The sequence below is a fragment of the Oryx dammah genome, unplaced genomic scaffold, assembly GCF_014754425.2.
Source record: "Oryx dammah isolate SB20612 unplaced genomic scaffold, SCBI_Odam_1.1 HiC_scaffold_28, whole genome shotgun sequence".
Taxonomy (NCBI): Eukaryota; Metazoa; Chordata; class Mammalia; order Artiodactyla; family Bovidae; genus Oryx; species Oryx dammah.
Window position 1 is genome coordinate 12,501,431 of NW_024070212.1, and position 22,247 is coordinate 12,523,677.

Consider the following 22,247-nt stretch of genomic DNA (forward strand, 5'->3'; position numbering starts at 1 on the left):
TCGGATGAGGGTCAAGCCGGGGAGGGGAGGTCAGGTGGTCAGGCCTTACCTTCGTTCTGCTAGAGGTGGAGTAACCGGAAGGTGACAAATCTTAAGCCATTTTTTGTTCTCATTCTAAATGAATACTTTTAAAGAAACAAAAAGAAACTGTAGATAGTTTTTCCTAAGATGTATTTTTAAAATTTAGTTTTACATTTAGGGCATCAGAAGAGATGTAAAAATTTCTTAAAAAAAAAAAACTTAAAAAAAATACCCTGAGTTTAGGCTAACTTTCTTTAAATAAAGTGGTTGTTGGGATGCATGCTTGGGGCATAGTCCCACACCTTACCATATAAACAGAGTCTAAATGCTTCCTCATTTGATTTTCCTGAGTTGAATTTGATTTTTGCTGTATATAGTCCACTCATTTCCATGGTGAGATTCCTGATGCTCAAGAAAGCCATCTCTGTTAGGTTGAGTCTGTGCTTGTATATTTCTTCAAGATCATACCAGTCAGGATTAGGGATCTGAGGCTTCCAGGACACTAGAAGCTGTGTTTTCTCATCACCCTCAGGTTGCCAATTCCACTCAATCTCTCGGATGTTCGGATCCAAAGGGGAGGTCAGTGTCAGCTGGACAGATGTCCCCACAGTCCTTTTCAATGTGCAGGAAGAGCTGGGGTATTTGACAGCTTGAGAATCTGGTGACGGACTAGCTAAGCCTGGAGGAAGAAAGAAGCAGAGCAAACGTTATGCTATATCTGCTGTCTTTACATCACACTAATTTTACACTTATAAGAAGATTATCTCCATTTTTAGGCATGGGTCTTGCCTAGAAGTTGATAGCTTTGATTCAAGCACATATCTGTCACCCTTCAGACTCATGCTGTTTCCTTTTCTTGCGGCTTGCACCCAATATGGCCTTTGGTTTGATTCTAGGAAATAGAAACTGAAAATGTTGAAGTTCATAAGTAATAATACAATTTCCCCATTGTTTCTATACACTAGAAGAAAATCATTTCAGCTTTCTCCTATGATGTCTTTTTTTCCTCCTCAACCCATTGCCTTTTGGTTTCTGGCCACCACTCCTCTGAAATTGCTCTTGATTGAGATACTGATAACTAGTTAAAATTAACAAATCCACATGTCATTAGTCAATCTGTCGGTCTTAGCCTTATGGGACCATCTTGTGGCATTTGACATATGACTACTCTTTCTTGAAACTCTACTTATTTGATACAAATTTTTACTCACTGGGCCCTCAGTCCACTTTCTTTCAATAAATGTTTAATGAGCTAGGCATAACTAAGATTGCCAGAGATACAGTGGTGAACAAGTGGACCTGATCCCTGCTTTCATGGAACTACCATTGTATCCAAGGAGACTGCTGAAAAAAGCAGGAGAAAGCACAATATTTCCAGTACTTGTAAGTGCTGTTAAAAAAGGATGTGGCACAGATTTCATGGGGCATGGTCCCACACCTTACCATATAAACAGAGTCTAAATTCTTCCTCATTCAACTTTCTTGAGTGGAATTTGATTTTTGCTGTATATAGTCCACTCATTTCATTTCCATGGTGAGATTCCTGATGCTCAAGAAAGCCATCTCCGTTAGGTTGAACATCTGAACTCCCTTCTCATATTTATGGAATTTTCTGTCTTATGAAACACAGCCCCATGTGAAAATGCCTGATACTTTCCCAGCCACCTTTATAGCAGAGACAGCACATGACCTGGGCTCCTCCAGTCAGATGCACCTATTCAGACTTCCAAACAGAAGATACTGCATGGCAAGAGGAGGACCACAGTATATGTGCTATTGACAGTGACAGTCATGGAAGCAGCCACCTGATTGCCTGAGGTAAGGGTGAGAGTGGTTCTGAGGCAAGTCAAGTATCCAATCAGTGCGATGTAAGCTGTGGTGTCTGTGTCAGAAGTAACAGACCAGTTTCTACTGGACCAATTCTGCTGTGGCTCCTGGGTGAGTCATCTCAGGGCCTGGTCACCCGGATCCCTCAAAGGTCTGTGGACCACCTGCTCTCTTTTAATATGAATATTTAACTATCAGTTAACTTCTTAGACTTATACAGTCAAGAAGTACAAGAGAAGAAAAAGACCTACAAAATCAATCCCAAACAATTAAGAAAATGGCAATAGGAATATACATATCAATAATCACTTTAAATGTAACTGGATTAAATGCTTTTTAAATTTATTTTTAATTGGAGGATAATGCTTTACAATATTGTGTTGGTTCCTGCCGTACAACAACGTGAATCAGCCATAGGTACACACATATTCCCTTCCTCTTGAGCCTCCTCCCACCCCACCCCCCACCCCAGCCCTTTAGGTCATCACAAAGCACTGAGCTGAGTTCCCTGTGCTATACAGCTGCTTCCCACTTCCTATTTTACACAGGGTAATGTATATATGTCAATGCTACTCTCTTAATTTGTCCCACTCTCTCCTTCCCCCACTGTGTCCATAAGTCTGTTCTCTATGTCTTTATCTCTACCTACCCTGCAAATAATTTCATCAGTATCAATTTTCTTAGATTCCATTTATATGCGTATATATTTCCATATATCAACATTTATTTTCTCTTTTTGGTTTATTTCACTGTTTGACAGGCTCTATGTTCATCCACGGTCAGTTGATATCTGTTACTTGTAACCAAGAATGCTGATTGACAATTAGAGATAATGTGATAAGATACTGGTGGTTTAATGAATGTGTGAGGCATGGATGGTTTATTAAGAAAGTACCTTAAAAAGGTGTGACAGCTAAAGTGAGTTCTGAATGATTAGAGCACAGAATGAATTTTTCCAGGCATACAATTTCCAGTGTACAAAATATCGTGGTCTCCATGTGGGATGAATGGAGGACTGTGCCTGGAGCAGACTGAGTGAAGAAGAGATCTGAAGACAGACTGAGGCAGGAAAGGCTTTGTAGGGTTTGTAGGTGGTTTGGATGGATTCTGATTGCCACAGGAAGCTGCCAAATGGTTTTCAGCAGGGTAATATGTGGTTTACATTTTTATTGATCGCTTTAGAATACATACTGTGTGCATAATGGTTTATAGGAAGGCAAGAAGAGGAAAAGGGATTCCAGTTCAGAGGCTTTTGCAATAGGTTAAGTGAGAGAAGGATGGTGGTAGGGGATCAGGAGAAATGGGGAGATTCAGGAAATTTTGGAGGTAGAGTTATAAAGAGTTCTGATGGACTGGATGTCAGAGAGAAGGAAAAGAATAATCAAAGATGATTTCTAGGTTTTTGGCTTACACAACTGGGTAGATGGAGTGACATTTATTGAGCTGTAAATATCATTAAAGTCTGGGGAGGAGCAGGTTTGGGGTGAAGGTAGGCATAACACAAGAATTCAGCTTTAGGTTGTTAACTTTGGCTTCCAAGAACAGATGTTAAATGGGCCACATAGATGGGTTAAGCCTGGGGAGAGATGTCCAGGCTGGAAATGTGGCCCTCAGTTCAGTCATGCTACTTACAGCTATGAGATTAGCTAAAATCACCTAGGGATTAGGTGACTATTGCTAGGGAAGGAAAGAGGGCATAGCACTGACCACCAGAGGATTCAGGTCCATTGGGAGAGGTGGAGAAGGAACAGCCAGTGGGGAAGACCAGGTAAGTGCAGGGTCAGAAAAGCCAAAGAAGGAAACTGTTTCACGAAGGAGGGGTGGACAACTAGGGCAGCACTACTGAGAGCTGAGGTCAGATTTCCTTTCATTCTTTTCTTTGTCTATTCCTTAGTACTTCCAAAATGCCTTTGTACTTTTCATTCCATTAGTACTCATCTCCTTAATACATATACTTCTTCTCTATTATATTAAAATAGTCAAATAATACCCATCCTGCTCTATTTCCCATTGCTCACCACCATCACAACTAGAATGAAAATGTAGAACATTCGCTAGCCCACATTCCCTGCCCAGCCTTGTACTATTCTTATACCTCCCCCTGCAACATTCTTCCAATTTGAAGGTTTCACTTAGTCAAGTGTTCTGTTTCTAGACATTTATTAGATTTTCTGTGAAAATATGACATCTTTATTTCAATAATCTTTGTTGTTGTTGTTCAGTAGTCAAGTCGTTTCTGAGTTTTGGAGACCCCACGGACTGCAGCGTACCAGGCTTCCCTGTCCCTCACCATCTCCCAGAGTTTTCCCAAGGTCATGTCTATTTAATCAGTGATGCCACTCAATGATCTCATCCTCTGCCGTCCCTTTCTCCTCCTGCCTTCAATCTTTCCCCAAATCAGGGTCTTTTCCAATGAATCGCCTCTTCACATCAGATGGCCAAAGTATTCGAGCTTCAGCATCAGTCCTTCCAATGAGTATTCAGTGTTGATTTCCTTTAAGATTGACTGGTTTGATCTCCTTCCTGTCCAAGGGACTCTCAAAAGTCTTCTCCAGCACCACAGTTGGAAAGCATCAATTCTTTGGTGCTCTGCCTTCTTTATGGTCCAACTCTCTCATCTGTACATGACTACTGGAAAGACCATAGCCTTGACTATATGGACACTTGTCGGCAAAGTAATGTCTTTACTTTTTAGCACACTGCCTAGGTTTTTTATAGCTTTTCAATTGTCTTCTAATTTTATGGCTGCAATCACCATCTGCAGTGATTTTAGAGCCCAAGAACAGGAAATCTGTCACTGCTTCTGCCTTTTCCCCTTTGATTTGCCATGAAGTGATGGGACCAGATGCCATGATCTTAGTTGTTTTTTTTTTTTTTAATTTATTTATTTATTATTTTACTTTACAATTCTGTATTGGTTTTGCCATACATTGACAAGTCGGCTTTTTCACTGTCCTCCTTCACCCTCATAAAGAGGCTCTTTAGTTCCTCTTCACTTTAAGCCATTAGAGTGATATCATCTGCATATCTGAGATTGTTGATATTTTTCCCAGCAATATTGATTCTAGCTTCTAACTCATCCAGCCTGGCATTTCGCATAACATGCTATGTGTATTCCTTAAATAAACAGGGTGACAATAAACAGCCTTGTCATAGTCCTTTCTCAATCCTGAACCAGTCAGTTGTTCCATACAAGGTTCTAACTGTTGCTTCTTGAAATGCATACAGGTTTCACAGGAGACAGATAAGATGGTCTGGTATTCCTATCTCTTTAAGAGGTTTCCACAATTTGTTATGATCCACACAGTTAAAGGCTTTAGCGTATTCAGTGAAACAGAGATAGATGTTTTTCTGAAATTCTCTTGCTTTCTTTATGAAAGCAAAAAAGTGAGTGTTGGCAATTTGATCTCTGATTCCTCTGCCTTTTCTAAACCCAACCTGAACATCTGAAATTTCTTGGTTGGCATAATACTGAAGCCTAGCTTGGAGGATTTTGAGCATAACCTTACTAGTGTGGAAGATGAGTACAACTGTCCAGTGCTTTGAACATTCTTTAGTATTGCCCTTCTTGGGAATTGGGATGAGGATTGACCTTTTCCAGTCCTGTGGCCACTTCTGAGTTTTCCAAATTTGCTGACATATTGAGTGAAGTACTTTGATAGCATCAACTTCTAGGATTTTAAATAGCTCTGCTGGAATTCCATCACCTCTACTAGTTTATTGACAGCAGTGCCTCACAAGGCCCACTTGATTTCACACCCCAGAATGTCTGGCTCTGGGTACGTAACCACACCATTATGGTTATTTGGGTTATTAAGATCTTTTTTGTACATTTTTTTCTGTGTATCCTTTCTATCTCTTCTTGATCTTATAATATCATCATCTATGCAGTTTAATTACAATTGTTGTGTGGTTTTTTGCTTACCACTGTTTATTCTTCATCTTTCCCTATTGTTCCATGTGGGTTCTAAGTCGCTTCAGTTGTGTCCAACTCTTTGCGACTCTGTGGACTGTAGCCCACCAGACTCCTCTGTCCATGGGATTCTCCAGGCAAGAATATTGGAATGGGTTGCCATTATTCTTCCACCTCCAAGGAATCTTCCCAACACAGGGATTAAACTCGTGTCTCTTATGTCTCCTGCATTGGCAGGTGGGTTCTTTACTTCTAGCACCCCCTGAGAAGCCCACCTACTGTTAAGGTTAGCTTCTTATTTGATGGACAACTTTTTTGAGGATTTTTCTCAAATAGGCTCTGTGAGTAATATACTCTCTGAATCCTTACTTAAGTGCTAATGTCTTCTCTTATTTAGTCACTAAGTCATATACAACTCTTTTGTGACACTATGGACTGTAGCCCAACAGGCTCCTCTCTCCATGGGATTTCTCAAGCAAGAATACGGGAGTGGGTTGCCATTTCATTCTCCAGGGGAATCTTCTCAACCCAGGGATTGAACCTGAGTCTCCTGCATTGCAGGCGGATTCTTTACTGCTGAGCCAGCCAGGATGGCATTAAGGTTGAATGGCAAAGATGGCGCTCCTATCCTCTGAGTAGCACACAGATGCCTTTTCACTGTCATCAAGCTTCCAGTTTGCAGATGAAAAGTCTGAATTTTTTTTTTCTTTAAAATATTTTCCCTTTAGAAACTTTTTGCTCTTTTTGTTATATTTCAAGAATTTTATCAGCATACTCTTAGGCACAGGTTTCCCAGGTGGTGCTGATGGTAAAGAACCTGCCTGCAAATGCAGGAAATACAGGAGACCTGGGTCTGATCCCTGGGTCTGGAAGCTCCCCTGGAGGAGAGCATGGCAACCACTCCAGTCTGCATAGTGTGCTACGGTCCATAGGGTGACAGTCAGACATGACTGAAGCAACACATGCACTCACTCTTAGGTACTTGTCTTTTTTTGAGGTGAAATTCTCATACAATTAACACTTTGAAGAGTATGATTCAGTGGCACTTTGCGTATTCCCAGTGTTGTGCAACGATTACCTCTCTCAACTTTGTTGATCTTTTCAAAAAACTAGCTTGTGGTTTCATTGATTTCACTGATTCAATTAGTCTTCTACATTCTACTTCATTTATTTCTGCACTAATCTTTATTATTATTTCCTTTTATTTTGCTGGCTTTGGGTTTAGTTTGTTCTTTTGATAGTTCCATATGTATATATTTATGTTGTTGATTTGAGATCTTTTTAAATTTTTTAATGTAAGTATTTACAACCATAATGTAATGTAATGAGCAGTACTTTTAATACATTTATACATTTTTGTATGTTTTGCTTCATTTTCATTCATCACAAAGTATTTTCATTTCTCTTCTGATTTTTTCTTTGGCCTATTGGTTGAATAAGAGTATATTGTTAAATTTTCATGTAATTACAAATTTTCCAGCTTTCCTTTGGTTATCGATATCTACCTTTGGTTATAGATATCTACCTTGGACACAGTATGGTCTGAGAAGATAGTTTCTATAATTTTGAACTTTTAAAATTTCTGAATTTTTATTTCTTGGTCTAACATGATTTACCTTAGAGAATGTCCATGTGCAATTAAGAAAAATGTGCATTCTGTTGTTGGGTAGAGTGTTCTATACATGTATTTTATAAATTTAGTTGGTTTATAATATTGCCCAAGTTCTCCATTATTTACTGATCTTTTTCTAGATGTTTTATCTGTAAATAAGGCATTGAAGTTTCCAATTATTTTTGTAAAATTATTTTTCCTTTTAGTTCTGTCAATATTTGTTTCATAATTTGCAGATTGTTATTTGGCATGCATATTGCATACTTGTTATATTTTCTTGATGAATTGACCTTTTATAGGTATAAAATGTCCCATTTTTGTCTCATAACTTTATTTTTTACTTAAAATCTATTTTTCTGATATCAGAATAGTTACTCTAGCTCTCTTTTCACTATGACTTATATAGATTTTTTCCCCCATTCTTTCCCTTTCATCCTATTTATGTCTTTATGTCTATAACGAGTCAGGGGAGTTTAATTTTTTCAACTTTATTAAGTTTTTGAATAGCCAATAAAGTCACATAGCTAAAAAATTTAAAGGTATAGAATGATAAACTATGAAAAGACTCTCATACCTTTTTCCTTTTCCCTATAACGTTTCAAAGATATTCTATCTCTATGTATAGAAAACATATACATAACTCCCCTTCTGTTTTACATGAAAAACAAGTTATGTAATCTGCTCTGAACAGTGCTTTTTTTCCCCCTTGATGATGTAGGTTAGTAATTATTTTATAATAGCCATAAATAACTGAGTTAATCTTTGGCATAGTCACATAGAATCTTCTGAATTGTTATTGATCCTCTTTTTTCTTCCAAAGGGAAAACATTTAAATATTTTCCCCTTTTTTGACTTTTAATATATGAGTTATACTATTTTCTCTAATTTGTGACATTTTTTCTAACCATGTGGGCTTCCCAGATGGCTCAGTGGATAATCTGCCTGCAATTTAGAAGAAGCAAGAGACATAGATTCGATCCCTGGGTTGGGAAGATTCCCTGGAGGAGGGCATGGCAACCCACTTCATTATTCTTGCCTGGAGAATCCCATGGGCAGAGAAGCCTGGAGAGCTACAGTCCATAAGGTCACAAATAGCCAGACACGACTGAAGCAACTGAGCATGGGGTCAAATCTATCAACCTTTTCTGTTTTTCAGAAGTTTTTGATTGTGCCCTCGTCTTTGTCATACTCAAGCCTTTCTTTCTCTTGGCCATTAAATGAATCATCTCATTATTGTTTCATTTTTCTTGAAATGGTAAAAATTTAGTTTTGAGCAAAAATATTCTTTAAGTACTCTCTATTAACATGACTGAGGTAGTAATGGGACAACTAAATATATTTCTTCCTTGTCTCATAAATAGAGATTTTAGCTTTAGAGAGAGACTGTGTGTGTTTTTTTCAATAAACATTAGTCTTGCACAAGAATCTTTTTCTATTTCCAGCAAATTACCAATAATAATAGCAACTGATCTTAATGGGTTATTATGAATTCTGCTAATTGTATATCATTAGAAAGTATTTCATAAATACCTAGAAAAAATGCTGCTGCTGCTGCTAAGTCACTTCAGTAGTGTCCGACTCTGTGTGACCCCATAGATGGCAGCCCATGAGGCTCCTCCATTCCTGGGATTCTCCAGACAAGAACACTGGAGTGGGTTGCCATTTCCTTCTCCAATGCATGAAAGTGAAAAGTGAAAGTGAAGTCGCTCAGTCGTGTCCGACCCTCAGCGATCCCATGAATCGCAGCACGCAAGGCCTCCCTGTCCATCACCAACTCCCGGAGTTCACTCAAACTCATGTCCGTCAAGTCGGTGGTACTATCCAGCCATCTCATCCTCTGTCCCCTTTTCTTCCTGTCCCCAATCCCTCCCAGCATCAGAGTCTTTTCCAATGAGTCAACTCTTCGCATGAGGTGACCAAAGTACTGGAGTTTCAGCTTTAGCATCATTCCTTCCAAAGAAATCCCACGGTTGATCTCCTTCAGAATGGACTGGTTGGATCTCCTTGCAGTCCAAGGGACTCTCAAGAGTCTTCTCCAACACCATAGTTCAAAAGAATCAATTCTTTGGTGCTCAGCCTTTTTCACAGTCCAACTCTCACATCCATATATGACCACAGGAAAAACCATAGCCTTGAGTAGACAGACCTTAGTCGGCAAAGTAATGTCTCTGCTTTTGAATATACTATCTAGGTTGGTCATAACTTTCCTTCCAAGGAGTAAGCGTCTTTTAATTTCATGGCTGCAATCATCATCTGCAGTGATTTTGGAGCCCCCCAAAAAATAAAGTCTGACACTGTTTCCACTGTTTCCCCATCTATTTCCCATGAAGTGATAGGTCCAGATGCCATGATCTTCATTTTCTGAATGTTGAGCTTCAAGCCAACTTTTTCACTCTCCTCTTTCACTTTCATCAAGAGGCTTTTTAGCTCCTCTTCACTTTCTGCCATAACGGTGGTATCATCTGCATATCTAAGGTTATTGATATTTCTCCCGGCAATCTTGATTCCAGCTTGTGTTTCTTCCAATCCAGCGTTTCCCATGATGTACTCTGCATATAAATTAAATAAGCAGGGTGACAATATACAGCCTTGATGTACTCCTTTTCCTATTTGGAACCAGTCTGTTGTTCCATGTCCAGTTCGAACTGTTGCTTCCTGACCTGCACACAGATTTCTCAAGAGGCAGGTCAGGTGGTCTGGTATTCCCATCTCTTTCAGAATTTCCACAGTTTATTGTGATCCACACAGTCAAAGGCTCATTATTAGAGAAATGTAAATCAAAACTACAATGAGACATCACCTCACACAGGTCAGAATGACCATCATCCAAAAGTCTATAAACAATAAACGCTGGAGAGGATGTGGATAAAAGGGAATGCTCTTGCACTATTGGTGGGAATGTAAATTGATACAGCCACTATGGAAGATGTTATGGAGATTCCTTAAAAAACTAGGAATAAAACCACCATATGACCTAGCAATCCCACTCCTATGTACCCTGAGAAAACCAAAATTGAAAAAGACACATGTATCTCATTTTTCATTGCAGCACTATTAATAGCTAGAACATGGAAGCAACCTAGGTGTCTGCCGGAGTCCAGCCCCGGTGGATCCAGGGTGATTTGAAGGGGAGATGGATAAGCGAGGAAAAACTTATTTATATAGAGATATAAGATTAGATTAGGAAGAAATAGTAGGAAATTTAGGTGGAGAAAAGAGGATGAATAACTTGGTTTATGGGAAAAACCAATAAAACTTCGAGACAAGAAGTTTGCACCATCTACATTAGGCCACTGGCGCCCACTTGAATATCGAAGGGTGCCCCGCATTAGGTTCCCTTTAACGTGGATCTTAGAAGCCAGGGCAAGTAAGTAGACGTGGTGAGCCTCCCCGCTCCAGATGGGAATTCGGCCAGAAAAGGGGAGAAAAGAACGACATGGGGGAGCCCAGTATCGGTGCAAGACTCAAGACTTTATTTTCAAAATCAGCTTAAATACCCCAAGTTGTACATAAAAAATAATGGAATATGCAGAGTTATGCAGGGGCAGCCGTCCTGACCCTCGTTGAGACCAAGCTTTCTTTTTGCATACCTTCCCATACACAAAAGGTCTCAGGTGGTTTACATTATCTTCTGGCCAAGAGGCCTGTTAACATTTTTATGGCTCTCTTCCTAGATAAATGTCTATCAACCAGAAAACTCTTTTTCCCTAGAAGTGTTTTTTCTTTACTCTGCATCACCCTCAAAGTACTAAATAAAGTTACATTCCTGTAGAACAAAGGTGCAGTGGGTTATAGCAAAGAAAGTACTTAACTCAAAGATCTAATGTTGCTAATACCAGGTCTACTACCTGTTTTTTCTATATACCAACTATATCTACAAATAAAAGATGAAAATTTGGCAGCAAGTATTGGCTCAACAAATGAAACCTTTAATCAGTCCTATTCTAATGATTTTGGATCCTTGGAAGCCCCTTCATTCCTAGGATGTTTTAAGCTTCCTGTGCAGTCGGGAGGCTGCAAACAATCACATGCGCAGCTGTAAGAGTCTGACAGGCAGGCTAGAAAGCCATCAGAGGGGTTTTTGGATTGAAACACTCTTATTATGCCCAAGAGATTTATTATCTAAAAGCTCTAAATTAACCTTTTCCAGAAAAAGGTGGTGGGGGAATAGCCCCCTGTTAATATTAGAAGAGTAGGTGGAAAGCATAACACAGTAAAGCAGGCAGATTCTGGTTTTGGGGGGTGGATGCTCAGGAAATTCCAGGGGGAACCCCTGAAGCCTGATCATGCCCTTTCCTTGTGTTTTGTCAGGCTTCCTTCCTCATGACCTTTGCCACAGGCGGGATTCCTCACACTAGCTCCCGGCAGGCATCCATTGACAGATGAAAGTATAAAGAAGTTGTGGTGCATATACACAAAAAAATATTAAGTTCAGTTGCTCAGTCATATCCGACTCTTTGCGATCCCAGGAATCAGCATGCCAGGCCTCCCTGTCCATCACCAATTCCCAGAGTTTACTCAAACTCATGTCCATCGAGTTGGTGATGCCATCCAGCCATCTCATCCTCTATCATCCCTTTCTCCTCCTGCCCCTAATCCCTCCCAGCATCAGGGTCTTTTCCAAGGAGTCAACTCTTCACATGAGGTGGCCAAAGTATTGGAGTTTCAGCTTCAGCATCAGTCCTTCCAATGAACACCCAGGACTGATCTCCTTTAGAATGGACTGCTTGGATCTCCTTGCAATCCAAGGGACTCTCAAGAGTCTGCTCCAACACCACAGTTCAAAAGCATCAATTCTTCGGTGCTCAGCTTTCTTAACAGTCCAACTCTCACATTCATACATGACTACTGGAAAAATCATAGCCTTGACTAGACGGACCTTTGTTGGCAAAGTAATGTCTCTGCTTTTGAATATGCTATCTAAGTTGGTCATAACTTTCCTTCCAAGGAGTAAGTGTCTTTTAATTTCATGGCTGCAATCACTATATTACTCAGCCATAAAAAGGAACACCTTTGAGTCAGTTCTAATGAGGTGGATGAACCTAGAACCTATTACACGGAGTGAAGTATGTCAGAAAGAGAAAGATAAATATATTTTAAATGAGATGGCTGGATGGCATCACTGACTTGATGGACATGAGTTTGGATGAACTCTGGGAGTTGGTGATGGACAGGGAGGCCTGGCGTGCTGCAGTTCATGGGGTCACAAAGAGCCGGACATGACTGAGTGAGTGAGCTGAACTGAACTGAATGCATATACATGTAATTTAGAAAAATGGCATTGAAGAATTTACTTACAGGGCTGCAATGGAGAGAGAAACAGACATAGAGAATAGACTTATGGTCATGGGGAGAGGGGAGGAGAGGGTGAGATGTATGGAAAGAGTAGCATGAAAACTTACATCACTATATGTAACATAGATAGCCAAGGGGAATTTGGTGTATGGCTCTGGAAACTCAAAGAGGGGCTCTGCATCAACCTAGAGGAGTGGGATGGGGAAGGAGATGGGAGGGAGGTTCAAAAGGAAAGGGATATATGAATACCTATGGCTGATTCATGTTGAAGTTTGACAGAAAACAACAAAATTCTGTAAAGCAATTATTCTTCAATTTAAAAATTTTAAAAATATACATAACATAGAATTTACCATTTTAAACATTTGAAGTGCACACATCAGTGTCTTAAGTATATTTACAATATTGTGTAACTATCACTATTATCCATTTCCAGAGGAAATTTCCAGATATATTTAAATCTTTGGTCCTTGTAGAATTTATTTTGATACAAGATATGTGGTATGAATATGTTTTTTCCCTTATGGCTAGCCAATTGTCTCAAAGTAATTTATTGTGTCTTTTCTGAACTTACCATGACTATTCGTGTGCTGATACTCTTCTGCTTTAACATCTGTAGTTTTATGATATGTTATAACATCTGGTAGACCTATTTCCTCAATTATGCTTATATTTCAGAATGTTTCTGAGTGTTCTTGCATCATAATTTCCCATATAAACAATCTGGATTTAAAAACAAAAACTTTGTTGGTAATTTTTCACTAGGATCACATTTAATCTATAAATTAATTTCAGGATAACCAATCTCTTTACAATTTACTCTTCCTATTAAATGTAATATGATATGTTTTTCTATTTGTTCAGGCTTCCCTGGTGGCTCAGAGGGTAAAGAATCTGCCTGCCTGGCTTTGATCCCTGGGTCGGGAAGATCCCATAGAAAAGGGAATGGCCAACTGCTCCAGTATTCTTGCCTGGAGAATTCCATGGACAGAGGAGCCTGGCAAGCTACATTCCATAGGGTCACAAAAAAGTGGGACATGGCTGAGCGACTGACAGTTTCACTTTCACTTTTTTCTATTTGCTCAATAATTATTCTGTGTTTCTATAGCATTTTATATTTTTGTCATGTATCTTTGACACATTTCTTGTTATGTTTACATATTAGGCATTTTTCTTTCCTGACGTCATGTCTTTCTGGTTATTAGTATTGTGTAATATGTTCATTTATTTCTTTATTTAATTTTGTATATAACCTTTTTCCTGAATTCTATTATTTGTAAGAATTTTTCTGTGGATTCTTTTGGCCATTTCTTTCTATGGCCAAAAATTAAATCATCTATATATTATGATAATAGAATGCTCTTCTTTGAAATTTTATATCTCATTTCTTTCTCTGGTCTGTTGAAATAAATTTCTAGGCCCACGATTGAGCCACTCCTGTCTGGGGTGCCATGTCAGCAAACCCAAACTTAAGTAACTTTCATATTCTTATAAATGTTCCGCTTGACAAGAAAATGAAATATCCAGTGAGTCAATCCCTAAACACCAGACCAGCTGTGGGCTCTGCACTTATTTTCTTGTTCCTTGTTTATTTTCTATTTTTCTCTTCCTTATTCATTATTCTTTATCCTATAAAAGCTTTCTGCCACTCATCCTATTTTGCAGTTTTCTGGACCCTTGGAAATGGAGAATGGCCACTTCATGAAGTATTAAATAAAGTTGATCACCTAAGTTGCCTTTGTTAGTCATATTTAACACAGATCTAACTGTATTAACTGTATAACTAGTATGTTATAATACTATTAAATTATAGTGGTGAAGGTAGAATCATCTGTTCTGTAAACTTTGGTTATAATTAATCTGTGAAACTACTGTGCCTGTTACCTTTTAAAGAGTAGGTCTTAGACAATTTAGCCTATTTTTAAAATAAGGTAATGTGTTTTTATGATTTATATGAAAAACATATGTATTTGGCTCTTTGTCTATTACTCCTGGGACATAGCTCCTAAAGTCTTTGCAGCTTCGTACATAAGCATTCCAGGGGTAAGTTATGACCAACCTAGACAGCACATTAAAAAGCAGAGACATTACTTTGCCAACAAAAGTCCGTCTAGTCAAAGCTATGGTTTTTCCAGTAGTCATGTATAGGTGTGAGTGTTGGACTGTAAAGAATGCTGAGTGCCGAAGAATTGATGCTTTTGAACTGTGGTGTTGGAGAAGACTCTTGAGAGTCCCTTGGACTGCAAGGAGATCCAACCAGGTCATCCTAAAGGAAATCAGTCCTGAATATTCATTGGAAGGACTGATGCTGAAGCTGAAACTCCAATACTTTGGCCACCTGATGTGAAGAACTGATTCATTTGAAAAGACCCTGATGCTGGGAAAGATTAAAGGCAGGAGGAGAAGGGGATGACAGAGGAAGAGATGGTTGGATGGCATCACTGGTTCGATGGACATGAGTTTGGATAAACTGCAGGGGTTGGTGATGGACAGGGAGGCCTGACATGCTGCAGTCTATGGTGTCGCAAAGAGCTGGACATGAGTGAACTGAATATTGTTCCCAGTTACTGAAATTAGCTCCAGAGCAACAAGGTGAAATGGTTATCTTTTGTTATTCCTAACAAACCCCTTTCATACCACAGCTGAAATTTATGTTCAGTAGGTGACTTTGGAAAGCTCCTTGGGATGGGAGGGAAGCAAGCCTGATAGCAAGTTGAAACTTTCAGTCCCACTCTCTGTTATGCTGACAGGGGAGAAGGCCTAGCAACTGAGTTTAATCATCAGTGACCAGTGATTCAATCAATTCTGCCTGTATAATGAAGTCCCCATAAAGACCCAAAGGGATGGGGCTAGGAGAGCTTCTGGGTTGGTGGACCCAAGTAGGTGCTTGGAGGGTGGCACTCCAGGAGAGGGCATGCAAGCTCAGCACCTTTTCCTACATGCTTGGCCTGATCTATCTTGCTCATCTGCCTGTTCAGAAATTATGTTTTTAAATAATAAACCAGTGATCTAGTAAGTAAACTGATCTCCTGTTGTTCTGTAAACTGCTCTAGCAAATTAATCAAACCTGACAAGAAGATCACAGGAACCTCTAATTTATAGCCAGTCTGTCAAAAGCACAGCTAACCTGGACTTGTTACAAGTGTCTGAAGTTGGGAGAGAATAAGGGATTGAACCTTTAATCTGTGAGATCTGACAAGCTGATCTGACAGGAAGATAGTGTCATAACTGAGTCAAATTGCATGAAGCCCAGGTGGTAACGGGTACATGACAAAATTGCTTGGTGTGGGGAAAAGAACTCTTACATCTAGCTTCAGAAGTAGTTTGCTAGCATCAGAGAACAGAGGAGAAACACAGGAGTGTGTTTCCATAGCAGGTAATTTATCTGCTTAGATTTTTTTTCTCTTCTGGACTCAGTATTGGTAAATTATATTTTTCTAGAGCCACTGCATCTCAATTTTCAATATATTTGCATAAAGTTAAGCAGAATAGAATTTTAACTTTATTTTTAGTGGTTATTTCCTGTTTTTAATTTCTTCTTTTGGGTATTTAGGTTTTCAAGGAAGCATTTTGGAAGACTGGAGACACAAGATCAAGCTGGTGTGCTGGTGGTGGTGATTCATCGGTTTATTTTCTTTCAGACAAAACACTGCAAGGCAATGTTTGGTGTTTTTGAAGAGGGAACTAAATCACTAAAGAAAAAGCAAATAGTCAGAGTTCAGGAAAAGATAGGAATGAGGGAATTTCCAGAGACTAGCAATTTAATGCGGAAAAGGCAATGGCACCCCACTCCAGTACTCTTGCCTGGAAAATCCCATGGACCGAGGAGCCTGGTGGGCTGCAGTCCATGGGGTCGCTAACAGTTAGACACGACTGAGTGACTTCACTTTCACTTTTCACTTTTATGCATTGGAGAAGGGAAATGGCAACCCACTCCAGTGTTCTTGCCTGGAGAATCCCAGGGATGGGGGAGCCTGGTGGGCTGCCATCTATTTGGTTGCACAGAGTCAGACACAACTGGGGCGACTTGACAGCAGCAACAGCAGCAGCAGCATCAATTTAATGAAGAGACTTTGCAAGATCTCCATACAGCTGTAAAGCTTCAGTCAGTCAGTTCAGTCGCTCAGTCGTGTCTGACTCTTTGCGACCCCATTAATTGCAGCACGCCAGACCTCCCTGTCCATCACCAACTCCTGGAGTTCACTCAAACTCACGTCCATCGAGTCGGTGATGCCATCCAGCCATTTCATCCTCTGTCATCCCCTTCTCCTCCTGACCCCAATCCCTCCCAGCATCAGAGTCTTTTCCAATGAATCAACTCTTCGCATGAGGTGGCCAGAGTACTGGAGTTTCAGCTTTAGCATAAGTCCTTCCAAAGAACACTCAGGACTGATCTCCTTTAGAATGGACTGCTTGGATCTCCTTGCAGTCCAAGGGACTCTCAAGACTCTTCTCCAACACCACAGTTCAAGAGCATCAATTCTTCGGTGCTCAGCTTTCTTCACAGTCCAACTCTCACATCCATACATGACTACTGGAAAAACCATAGCCTTGACTAGATGGACTTTAGTCGGCAAAGTAGTATCTCTGCTTCTGAATATGCTGTCTAGGTTGGTCATAACTTTCCTTCCAAGGAGTAAGCATCTTTTAATTTCATGGCTGCAGTCACCATCTGCAGTGATTTTGGAGCCCCCCAAATAAAGTCTGACACTGTTTCCACTGTTTTCCCATCTATTTGCTATGAAGTGATGGGACCAGATGCCATGATCTTAGTTTTCTGAATGTTGAGCTTTAAGCCAACTTTTTCACTCTCCTCTTTCACTTTCATCAAGAGGCTTTTTAGTTCTCCTTCGCTTTCTGCCATAAGAGTGGTGTCATCTGCATATCTGAGATTATTGATATTTCTCCCAGCAATCTTAGATCTGTTTATTTGTGTGGTTGCAAGCTGCCTGACTCTTGAGACTTTTTTGTTTTTGTTTTGGCTTTCTTTTTTGTTCTCTCTCTCTTATATTTAAATAAATTTATTAAGTTATTTCTCTCAGGCTACAGGAAATATTATTGACATGATCAGGGAGATAAAGTTACAATTTACAAGAAAACTGAGAAAAATGACTAGAGAACAATTGGTGCCACTATCCCTAGATCCCAATTCCTGATTTCCAATTCTTTTTCTAGTGCAGCTTCTGGAATCCATTAAAATATACAGAAAAGGACCAAATCTAACAATGACTGAAAAGCTGATAAGAACAATGTAAATGAGGTTATTTCCATCTTTTACGTATACCAAAACATCCTGTGTGCCCTGCCTTAGGGTACCTGAAAAAATACACCCATAAAACTTTCTTTTGCAAATTTTCAAGGAACTGAAATTAAATATGATGATATGACACCATATCCTTTAAATGTCTTGAAATTATAATTTTAAATGAAGGACAAGCACTCACTAGTTCAATCAACATCAATTCTTAAAAGTATGAAACCAGTACTGCCTGAATCAGCTTTAATCCAGGATGCATTTGCAGGAAAGAGTTCTTGTTTTATCATTGTTTAAGTAATGTAAAGGACTCTGTGGCTAGAGCCATTGGGACCCACCCAGCTACCTGCCCTCCCCTCTCAAGTGGGACTTACATACACATAGCCTTGTTATTGTTGCTCTCAGTCTGCTTATAATTCAGCTGATGCCTGTTTGGGCAAGGTAGGAACAGCTGCACTTTCTTTGGGGGGACTTCCTCCCTCAGTGGTTGTTTGGCAACTAAAATGCACAAAGAGCAGATGGGCAGATGGCTTCCTGTGTTGCCCTTGCCCTCCCACCTACACAGCTCTCTGAGAACATTGAGAAGTGCTGTAATGGCAGAACAGGGGAAGAGCTCTGGAAGCACAGAGGGGCTAGCCTAGATGTAACTACATCTCAAAAAAAAAAAAAATCAGGACAACCTAAACTGCTCACTGATCGCACAAACTCCATGACCTTAATGAGGTAATTTCAGCATTTGCTGACTAAAAAAAGGAAAAAGAATTCAGATTGTGGCGGGCACTAATGGAGCAGCTGTTTCCTTGATGAAAAATGTAAATAAGATCATTTTCCTAGAGGTTGGGGAGGGAAGAAAGGGTCAGAAATAGGGAGAGGAGAGTAGTTTCTTTTAAAAAGCAGAGGTTCCCCTATCCCTGAATTAAGAGGTTAGAGTTCTCTGTGGGGAGTAGGGGGTGGGGAGGGTTAGGACAGTGAGGGCCCTGCAGCCCTCATCAGCCTCTCTGCAGTCTGAGACAAAACATGGTCCTGGAGGTGGAGGTGGGTGAGGAGTTTAGGAAAGTGTGCAATCTCTGTGTCACCACAATCCCTTTGATTCCAAAAGGAAAATCTTTTCTCTTTTTAACCTGCTGGATTATGATAAAACCATCAATTATGAAACAGTGAAACAATACTTTTTTTCTTTTAAGTGTCTCTTTGCAAATCTTTCATCAAGATAGAAAAATATAACACGATGTACATGAGTATTCTGTGTCCCTACGTCAGACACTGGTCAGAATGTGCTCTGTTTCATTTAATTTCCCAAATGACACATGAAGTTAGGTGTTATTCTATCCATTTTACAAGTAAGGAAGTTGAAGCTCAGACAGGTAAAGCCCACTTGTCCCAGGGTATATACGTTGGCTGAAGATTTTATGGCCAATATGGGGCAGGACCAGAATTTGTGCCCCGATGGGTCTGACTACAGACTTCAGCTTTACTTTGCACCATAAAAAGGTTGGGGTACAAAGTCAGGGGGCAACTCACAATCCACACACAAGAGAGAATCTGCAGCCTTATCCCAGCCTCCGCAGAGTTGAAAACAACTGTAACCACACATAAAGGTCATCAGCTGTAACCACACATAAAGGTCATCATATGAGAGGTCAGGATCCCACTTCCCCCATCTTCCCCCAACCCCTCTACCCTCCACCTCTGCAGATGTCCCCACAGCTCAGATGTCCCTGAATATGGGGCAATGGGAGCTTGTCCCGGTCCCTCACTCATCCCACATGTCCCCCTCAGGCTGTAAGGAGAAGAAGGAAGAAGTCTGGGAGGTGGGGGTGGGGGTGGGGTTAGGGATGGGCCTGATATTGTGGAGACAGTTCTGCCAAACCAGAATCTGAAAAATGAGACGCTGCTCTAATCATTTCAGCAGCAGCAGCCCCACAAAGCAGGGCTAATAATTGCCTTTTGAAGTAAGAGTTTGATGGTGATTTTCCCATCCTGAGGGACTTGCAGACATTCCAGAAAGGCCTTGATCCCTCTTTCCTCCCCTTCAACCCTCAAAGAAGCTTGAGAAACAGGATGTTGGTACCAGGCAAGCTCCAGCTGCCCACCAATCTTCCTCACACCTGACTCAGCCTCTCACCACCCTGTCCCAGGAGCAGCCCCATCTGTCCTGTTACTCACCAAAAATGAGACTGATTTGCAGAATCAGTGTCTGGGTGGAGAGCCAGCTGCTGCATAAGGAGTCCATGACTGCCTGCTGACTGTGTTAGACCTCTGGCTCCTCCTCTGCTTGCTCCCCGCCCCTCTCCTCTCTGATCCTTTCGGCAGTAGTCTCTCCTTGCCTGATGAGTCAAAGCAGAAAGTAAAAAAATTAGAGGTTTTGTTTTTCCTGATAAAAATTATCCATGTTGATTATTTAAAATTTGGAAAATATAGAAAATTGTACAGAAGAATAAAGAATCACTTGTTATCACACCTCATAAATCTAACCATCATAAACATTCTATTTTTCCAGGTTATCATGATATTATTGACATGCAGTACATGTAAGTTTAAAAGTACACAACATGATCATGAGATACATGTACGATTGCAAAATAATTACCACAATGAGGATAGTTAATATCTCTCATCCCTCACATAATGACTGTGTGTGTGATGATAACATTTAGGATTGATTTATTCTTTTGACAAGTTTCAAGTATATAATGCAGTATTGTTAATTACAGTCATCTTGCAATGCAGTAGATCCCCAGAGTTTATTCATCTTAATTATCTACTACTACTAAGTCACTTCAGTCGTGTCCGACTCTGTGCGACCCCATAGACAGCAGCCCACCAGGCTCCCCCGTCTCTGGGATTCTCCAGGCAAGAACACTGGAGGGGGTTGCCATTTCCTTCTCCAGTTTTCCTTTAAAATTGGAGGAAGTTACAGTTCAGTACACACAGGCAAGGTCGTATCTGGCTCTTTTAATTATCTAAAGTTTGTACTTTTTGACCAACATCTCCCCATCTGCCAGCCCAGACAATGACCATTCTACTCTCTATCTCTATGAGTTCAGCTTTTTTAGATCCTACATATAAGTGAGATCATACAGTACTTGCCTTTCTCTGTCTGATTTATTTCCCCTATCATCCGGCCCTCAAGGTCCACCAAGTTCTCACAAAAGGCAAAACTTCCTGCTTTTTATGGCAAAATATTTTCATTATCTGTTAATCCACCAATGGGCATTTAGGTGTTTCCATGTCTTGACTGAAATGAACATGGAGTTGGAGGATGGGGCAAATATGTCTTTGATATCCTGATTTAATTTCCTTCAGATATATACCCAGAAGTGGAATTGCTGGATGATATAGAAGTTCTATTTTAAATTTTTTGAGGAAGTTCTATACTGTTTTACATAAAGGCTGTACAAATTTACATCCCCACTAACAGTGACTAGAACTTCCCTGGTAGCTCAGTGGTAAAAAAAAATAATCCACCTGCAATGCGGAAGACTCAGATTTGATCCTTGGGTCAGAAAGACCCTCTAGAGAATTCTGGAAATGGCAACCCACTCCAGTATTCTTGCCTGAGGAATCCCATAGACAGAGGAGCCTGGCAGTCTATGTACGGGGTTGCAAAAGAGTCAGACACAACTTAACAACTAAACAGCAACAACAGTGGACAAGGATTTCCTTTTCTCCAGAACCTCACCAATACTTACTGTCTCTTTTCTTTTTGACAATAGCCATTCTAACAGATGTGAAATGGTTTCTTATTGTAATTTTGATTGCATGACCCTGATTAGGGATGTTGAATGTCTTTCATGTACCTGTTGGCCATTTGTATGTCGTCTTTATAAAATGTCTATTCAGTTCCTCTGTCCATTGTTTTAATTGATCATAGGCACTCTTCTATAGTTCCCCCTGGATATGTTTGTCTGTGCATTTTGAAATATAATGAGAAAAAAAGATTAACTTTTTAGATAAAGTAGTAGTCTCCAAAGTGTGTTACCTGAGATGATCCACAGAAATAGAAGAATAAAATAGAAGAATTTTCTATCTATATTTTTATTTACAATAAGAAAGAAGAACCCACTCATAGCATATAATAGAATTTCCTTGACACTCCAACTTGGTCTGTTTGTCAGTCACAGGTGAATGACTCAAGAGAAATGCCAAGGCTGAGAGTGGCACTCTCATTTGCTGGGTCAGTTTCAGATGATTGTACTTAAGGAGGCATGAACATCACTGAATTAACAAGAATGGAGTGGTTAAGGTAAGAAGCTCTCCTGATATGTGTGAACTAGAGAAAACATATGTAAGGGAAAGAACAAGAAGAAGACAGCGGACCCTCT

General features: G+C 40.0%; 1 protein-coding gene across 2 annotated transcripts in view; it reads right to left on the bottom strand.

Annotated features, from left to right (window-relative positions):
• The window catches only part of LOC120855656 (CD48 antigen-like), a 38,918-nt gene extending 18,717 nt beyond the window's left edge, over positions 1-20,201 (bottom strand). Inside the window, exons 1-2 of one of the 2 annotated variants that reach the window (XR_005719283.1) lie at positions 20,089-20,201; positions 329-700 (exon numbers count right to left, since the gene is read on the bottom strand). Coding sequence is in view for 1 of the 2 variants with exons in the window: in XM_040230199.1 (XP_040086133.1) it covers positions 329-700; positions 20,089-20,155 (439 nt within the window). In the remaining variant the exon portion in view is untranslated. The remainder of the gene's footprint in view (positions 1-328; positions 701-20,088) is intronic. The other variant, XM_040230199.1, reaches the window with a different exon arrangement.
• Positions 20,202-22,247: the final 2,046 nt, after the last annotated feature.